The sequence below is a fragment of the Lepidothrix coronata genome, unplaced genomic scaffold (assembly GCF_001604755.1).
Source record: "Lepidothrix coronata isolate B3197 unplaced genomic scaffold, Lepidothrix_coronata-1.0 Scaffold33, whole genome shotgun sequence".
NCBI lineage: Eukaryota > Metazoa > Chordata > Aves > Passeriformes > Pipridae > Lepidothrix > Lepidothrix coronata.
This window is the reverse complement of record NW_016690213.1, coordinates 6,636,734-6,644,335: the sequence shown is the minus strand read 5'-3', so window position 1 is coordinate 6,644,335 and position 7,602 is coordinate 6,636,734. Positions and strand designations below refer to the sequence as shown.

The following is a 7,602-nucleotide window of genomic DNA, read 5'->3' as shown; positions in this document are numbered from 1 at the left end:
AGTGATCTCAGAGGTCTTTCCTAACCTAACTGATTTTTATGGTTGTAAGCTGTTTAAGATAATGTCCTTAACAGTAGAGGTCTGTGCCGCGTGGCTAAAAGGATGATAATTAAAACCCCTTGCTAATTTCACTTGCGTTAGTATCTGTCCCTCTTTTCAACAACTTGTCTTACAGCAAACTGCCTTTTGTTTATATTGCAGTGGAAACAATGGATGCTGTATCATTTTGACCCTGAAATTTTGTGTTCTCTGGAACTTTTTTGCAGGTAAAATACATATATAAGTCACTTGTTTTCTTGTACTTTTACAGGACTGTCTCCAGATCTCCAGTCAATGGAGCAGATTCGGAGAATTATGAGACCTACAGATGTTCCTGACACAGGTGAGTGGCATGGAATTTACTGTAAATAGATCTTAATGATGGAACAGGTTTAATCAATTTGTGTGCAGGCAATATGGTGACTTAATACAACCTTTGTTCACAGTACAATATTCTTGATGCCTGTGTAGGGTGTGAGTCTTGTTCCTCCCGATGGCTACTTTATCTGATACCTTAGAGGTTATTGCACTTTGACCAAGATTGTTATTGCCTGTTATAACAGAGTAGGATACATTATTCAAGTTTGGATACATTATTCACAAGTTGCCCTTAAACAGCTGGGACAGCTAGTTCTTTTTCTTGCCTTAGTTAGGCACACACAAACAAATCTTTTAGTCTATCAAAGAACATAACTGTTCAAAGATTCCCAAGTGTTAAAGTATTTAAGCTTCTCTCTACTTGAGACCTTGTCTCCTTTAAATTTGAAAATACAGCTCCTACTTCACTGCAGTTGGGATTTCAATTGCATCTATCAATGTGATAGTTGTGAAATTTTCTTCTAATGTTTAAAAATTTCGGATGCAGGTTGCCAGTGCTTTCTGTACAATGTTCTTTTGAATGGTTCAACTAATAATACTCAGTGTCCCATTTATTACAAATTTTTTTACTAGTGGATTGAAAATACTAGCAGTACAATGGGATAGTTTTTAGTGTTGATTTCAACAGTGGTCTGAATTAACTTTCAGAGGAAATACGAGATCTAAACCTTTTTTAAAACGTAAACTACAATCACAGTTAAACCTTGGAATAGAAGAATTCTGCTTCATGTAATTTTCCTCAGTGCTGATGCATGGCAATAATTAAGGGAGTAATATTAATATATCTACTGTCCCTGAAACAACCACACTTGTATGCAAGCTAGTGTAAATACACACTTGACACCGAGAAGTGTTATAGACTAGTGAATGAGTGTTTCTGTAGTATAAATTACTACATTGTTCTTCCTTTTATGCTACTTATTCACTCAGTGCATAATCAAATAAATGTCAGTACAAATGAGTCAATCTTTACGTTTATCAGAGTTCTCAGGAAAGATAGTTCTGTTCAACAGATGATTAGTACTGTTTTAGCCACCCCCACTTAAGGAATGCCCTTTCAGAATGTAATTCTGGTTTCCATGGACACTCCACTGTAGTCATATGTCTTCTTAATACCTCCTAAAAATAAGTGTAGAGGTTTTTTTTAAAAGGCTTTTGTTTTGTGTAGTGTTTCGTAGTCTTCATGTTATTGCTTGTGAAAGCAAAATTATGTGTACTGTCAGAGGGAAAATGAAACATACCATGTGTGCATATGATAAAGTGACATAGAAGGTCTTGGCCTTTTGGATGTACTTAAGGAAACCAGTATTACATAATGGAAGTAAATCTTGTGGAAAATGAAAAATAAACTGAAGTAGTCTCACTTCCATGAAAGTCACAAGCCCTTAAAAGCTATCCCTTTGTGGAGAGGTGTCACTTGGTGAATGTGTAGATATAGAAGTTTTTGGTAGATGTTTGTGAGGCTGTGCAAAGATTAGATCATCATGAGGGTTTCTTTTAGCCTGATGGAAAAAAAGCCTTTTTAATTTGAACTGCAATTTAAAGACCTCTTACTTAGGTGGCATTTTTGTGTGGTTTGGAAGCTGTTTTCTCAAATCTGACTTTTTATTCCAACTTAAATCACTTGCCTTTGATAAATGCTGGACTATTTGCATTTTGTGAAGGCCAGGACATAAGTTATGTGTTTTGGTCAGCATTGCCAACCATTTGCTTATTAGGAGATTGTAACTCCCTGTTTTGTGTAATCTTGAATGCCTTGTATCAGCCAAATTATGGTGTGCTCTTGGTCAGCCTAAGGTATTGCAATGGTAGATGTTGCATATTAAAATATAAACCTACCTGGGCAGCACAGTTTAGACAAACTTGTTGCAGGGTTCTTTTATACCACTGCTAACGATTCTAGCCTATTGCTCTGTATAAGCCTAAAGATTGTTTGATTTTTGGGGAGAGAATAGAAGAGGAAGCACTTCCTAACCAGCTGAGACAAGCAGCTTCTGTCACTTACTGGAAATTCATGGTAAGAAACCATTAGGGATTGCAGTGCAACTGTTGTTTTGAAAAACAAGTTACTCAATATAGAACTAAATTTCAGTAAAGCTAAGCTTTTTTCATATGCTGTTTGTATTCAGTAGTGTATTTCTAGGGAGAAATTGTATCTAAGATGAGTTGTGCTTGTTCTGTTCTTTGTCTTCTAAAAGCAAATAAAATTTTAGCTTCTCTTAGAGAGCAACTGTGTCTGGCGCCAAAGACCATTTGATAACTGTATTAAATATAAAATTGTCTAGTTGTGCAATAGGTTTCAGGCATTGGTTTGCTTGACTACAGCTTGAAGGATCTCCTGTTTAAGAAATAATGCCTTCAATATTTTGTTCAGCAAATAACCAGGTGTAAATCAAACTTCTGAGTGCTTGAATGAAGGATAAAGCAACCTGTTGACATATCTTTCAGATTATGACAATGGTCTTAAGTATTTAAATGTCTATGGGTTAGTCATCACAGGTAAAGAAAGTACAGTTTCATGGCAAGCTATGAAATGCCTTTTGAATGTTTTTGTGTTTGTCTGTGTTATAGTTAAATTGGCCTGGTTCTTTCCCATGTGAAAACTCATTGAAAATTCTATGTATGAAGGCATTGCAGTTGATCTAGAGAAATCTTTTTTTAGTACCCAGTTTTAACTCCAGAGTTAGCTGACCTTTTGTTGGCAGGAGAAAAAAAGATCTTGCTAAAACACCAGAGAGGCTTATTGTTCCAGCTTAGATTCCAGAGTGGTTGTCATGAGGCTTTTTGAAAAGTCAACAGCGGTCGGAACAAACTGACAGTGCTACCTGAAACAATATATCAGCATTTTGCTGTTACGTTTTGATTTAGTCAACTAAGGTTCTTCATGTACGGTGAGAAAGGTAAGAATCAAAGCTGTTCCATGTTCAGAAGCTTATGGTACAAGTCTACTTGCTGTATTTATGACAGGCCTTGCATAGCATGTTTTAATTTACTGCAGCTTTCAAACTAAACTTTCTTGGTGTGCTGCAAAATTGATGGTTGCCTTTTAATACCCATGCATTTCAGTGTTTTTAAACTCCTCAAACACCGTGAGTATTACAATTAGATATTATTTCAGAGAACTGTTTGGCTCTGACTTTTTTAATCTCAAGGTGTTGTCATTGGTGAGGAGGAACAATCTCCAGATTTACACACAACATACCCTTTGAGTTGCAGTGTAAAATGTTGCTGCATTTGTTGTTAAAACTTATTTTCTTTAGCAGAATTGCTCTGTTAATTACGATAGAACTGTTTTACATTATAAAGTGATACCTCTGAAGACTAGCATCTTCACTTGTGTTATCTTTCAAAGGTTTGCTCTGTGACTTGCTGTGGTCTGACCCAGACAAAGATGTGCAAGGTTGGGGTGAAAATGATCGTGGGGTCTCTTTCACTTTTGGTGCTGATGTGGTCAGTAAATTTCTGAATCGTCATGATCTGGATTTGATCTGTCGAGCTCATCAGGTATGAACTTTGCTACTGTTGCTTCTTAAAACCTCTCCTAGTCTTTCTGCCTCTTTGGTGCTCCTTATAAGTAGGATATATTTGAAACTTAATTTGCATTGTGTTACTTCTAGAGAAAAAAAGATCTTCCTAGTAAAGGGACTGTACGGCTGTGTCTGTTGACTCATGTTGAACTGCGTGTCTAATGTCAGTGAAGTAGAATACTAACACTAGATATCTCCATTGATCTTTTCCTTTTGTACTGTCTGCTAAATGTTAGATTGATGTATGTAAACATCAGAGGTACAGTGTCCAGCTTAAAGTGGCGAAGTGACTTGAATTTGAGATTTACACTGAAGTTTCAGAGTTCTTCCATTTCAGTAGTAGACAGTTGGTAGTTGTGGCTTACACTACTTCTGCTTCACTTTGTCAAAGTATTAAATGCATTTTGAATATTTCTGAAACAAGTCTGTACATAAAATCTTTCAGTCTTGCCTTTGTTTCAACTGTTTAGAATACTTTGGCATAGACTGTTTTGCTTTCTGCACATTTCAGTAAATCAGGTTGGTTTTGACATTGTCCATTTTTAGTGCACTTTTTTTATTAAGTTATTTTAAGCAAGAGTCCTATCTAGGTGGATATCAGGTTTCAATTTCCTGTATAATATTTCAATTTCATTATTTAGTCAATTTTAAAAGCTTTTTCCTGCTGTGAAACAAAAATATGCTCTTTATTCTGTGTCACTGTTAGGCTTGGGTACACTATCAGAACACTTAAATATTTATCTTTGTAATTTTACCGCTAAAACATTACAGAAGATTTAATATTCATTCCACACACTGGCTAGATTTCTTAACTGCTGATCAAAATTGCTACCAATTTCCTGTACTCATATAGTCACTTCAGTTCTTTGTAAAAGAAGTATGTCTTTTAAAAGATCGTGGTGATTGCACCAAAGTGAGCAATTGATGCACTGGTTTCACTATGTTGTAACATGAGGCTTCTATTTTGGGGAAGAGGGAACATCCTTAGCTGATGCATTGTACTACTTGCATGACTTTAAAGGTGTGTTATGCTCTTAGGCAAAATATGTCAGCCCCACTTTGCTTTTGGAGCATCAAAATTATAAAAAAAACCTACACTTGAGATTTGTAGGATCAGCACCGGTGTAAGTGAAACTTGATTGTGACAAGTTGCAATGAAATGGTATCCAGGTTTTGTGGGCTCCACACTAATTAGGTCAAACATCCACATGCTGTGTGTAAACCATAAAATGCTGGGAATACTTAAACTAGCAGTGCATGATTAGACTTCAGCTATGAAAATACTGAACAGTCAAGCTGATGAATGTTTAACATTGGAAGTGTCAGACACAGGGTATGCTACTTGGCTTGGCATTCAGTGTCAGGTAAGACAAAATGAATGAACCTGTCCTGCCTGTCTGAAAGTCAAGATATAAAATACTGTTTTGGTGAGTTCTTGTCATCTTTCTAATATAAAGTCCTGTTGGCCTCAAGATTAGCTTTTTTTCTTCAAAATTTGTCTTTTCTTATGTAAGCTATATTGATTTCTCTGATGTTGACAGGTGGTTGAAGATGGATATGAATTCTTTGCAAAACGGCAGTTGGTCACCCTATTTTCAGCTCCAAATTATTGTGGAGAGTTTGACAATGCAGGGGGCATGATGAGTGTGGATGAAACTCTGATGTGTTCCTTTCAGGTATGATATATTTGTGCATTAAGTATTACTGTAGGTGTTGGGCTGTGTGGACAAAGTTAGTCTTCTTGTTGCGCTCATGGTTAGTGTAGAGCAATATACTTGTGCTACAGAAAGGACTGTGCAGGAGGCTGGTGTTAGTGAACAACTGAACTGCAAACCAACTGTTCTCCAGACAACTGGGATTTGATGTTTTCCAAACTACTGCATAGTAAGTTATTCACTCTATTCAGATGCTCATTTCAAAGTTTAACTGGGTGATTATTTTTAGTCATACCTAGTGACTGGTATGCGATTGATATGCAACCCGATTATGTGAACTAATAGACTATAAGGGACCCTTTTAGTATGGTTACTCTGATCAGATTTTAGTCCCTATTCCCTCTTGGACATGTTTTCAGCCCCTTTTTTCTTGTTCCCACCCGATTGTAGTGGTAGCACTGGAAGGATGTAGAAGTAGTATTATTGTTGTATGCAGAATTAAGAAATCTGTAGGATTGTGATGTGATTTCCCCCCCCCATCCTCAACCCTCTTGTTCCTGCAGAACAAGGTTTCATGTTGGCTTAACAGTATTTGAAATGTTCTTAGTTGTTGCTGACTCAAAGGAACTTCTTTATTTTCTCTAAGATATTGAAACCATCTGAAAAGAAAGCCAAGTACCAGTATGGTGGACTGAATTCTGGGCGTCCAGTCACTCCACCTCGCACAGCTAATCCACCGAAGAAGAGGTGAAGAAAGGAAATAATGTAGAAAACACCATCAGATCTGTCAAGGACAAAACTCCATATTACAGTATATAATAAGTGTGCACTGTAAAACCATCCAGCCATTTGACACCCTTTATGATGTCACACGTTTAACTTAAAGAGACGGGTAAAGGATCTTTATTAATTTTTTCTAGTAGAAAGATGTGCGACACTGTATTGTAACAAGCATAGCTCCAAGTTCTAATATCCAGCATAGAGTGAAAAGAAAAATTAGGAGGAAAACTATTGCAACTTACATAATCACATTTACCACGGTTTTTAAAGTTGACCAACATCCCAGTTAAAACTTGATGTAATAGTTAAACCAGATGAGAGCATGATGTTCCATTTGTGTAATGTGGTCTTATTGTTGCTTGATTGCTTTTACTTTGGTTATTTTGTAGCTAGAATGATGCAAATACAGTATCTAGTCTTATTTCCTGACTCTATGAAATTGAAATGAGGAAGGGGCGTTTTAGAACAGCCATTGATCTCTTATCCTTCCCCTAATCCCTCGTTTCTCATAATAATGCCGCCCAAATGTGTGCCCTATTATAAGGCAAAGTTTATAGTACAGTAGTGATTAAAAGACAAACTAAATCCCAAATGCCCAGACTGGACATCTTGACAACCAACATGCATTGAGACAGAAAAACCTGTCCTGACATTTTAGCTTAAACTGCCACACAATGGATTTGTGCACTACACTATTTTAAATTATTGACGTTACACTGTGCGATGGCACTTCATTTAACTTAGATAGGACAGAAATGGTATTGCCTACTAGTTGGTAACTTGATTAAGTGGTACCTTGGCTTTAGTTTTATTAGCATGAAACACCTTTGGCATGCTTAGCTTCCAGGTAATTCCCTACCTGCATCGAAATTCATTTTACATAGTTCCACAGAACATGAAGATCCTTATTTGCTAAGCCTTTAAAAGCTGACATTCTTTTTCATAAAGAGGGTGTGTTTAAATGGATGTTCATCACTGTAAAATAGGCTAGATGATGAGTGATGAGCTGAAAATGCTACAGGAATGTCCAACTTCATAGTAAGGCTTATGTCACTAAAGATAATATCATTTGGATTTTCATGATCAAATTTCATGTACTATTGTATAGACTTCTGCTTTGTAGTGTACTATAGTAGCAATAATTTCTGTACGTGATCAAGAGTTACGCAGTATTTCTTTTCACTTCTCTCCTTTCTTAAAAGAGTTAACATTGGCAAACAGCA

General features: G+C 36.5%; 1 protein-coding gene across 1 annotated transcript in view; it reads left to right on the top strand.

The window, feature by feature from the left end:
• Nucleotides 1-292: 292 nt before the first annotated feature.
• LOC108495727 (serine/threonine-protein phosphatase PP1-beta catalytic subunit) overlaps nt 293-7,602 on the top strand; it is an 8,306-nt gene continuing 996 nt past the window's right edge. Inside the window, exons 1-4 of the mRNA XM_017811749.1 lie at nt 293-382; nt 3,770-3,921; nt 5,486-5,620; nt 6,246-7,602. The exon at nt 6,246-7,602 is cut by the window's right edge and continues 996 nt beyond it. Coding sequence (XP_017667238.1) covers nt 334-382; nt 3,770-3,921; nt 5,486-5,620; nt 6,246-6,350 — 441 coding nt within the window. The 5' untranslated portion in view covers nt 293-333 and the 3' untranslated portion in view covers nt 6,351-7,602. The remainder of the gene's footprint in view (nt 383-3,769; nt 3,922-5,485; nt 5,621-6,245) is intronic.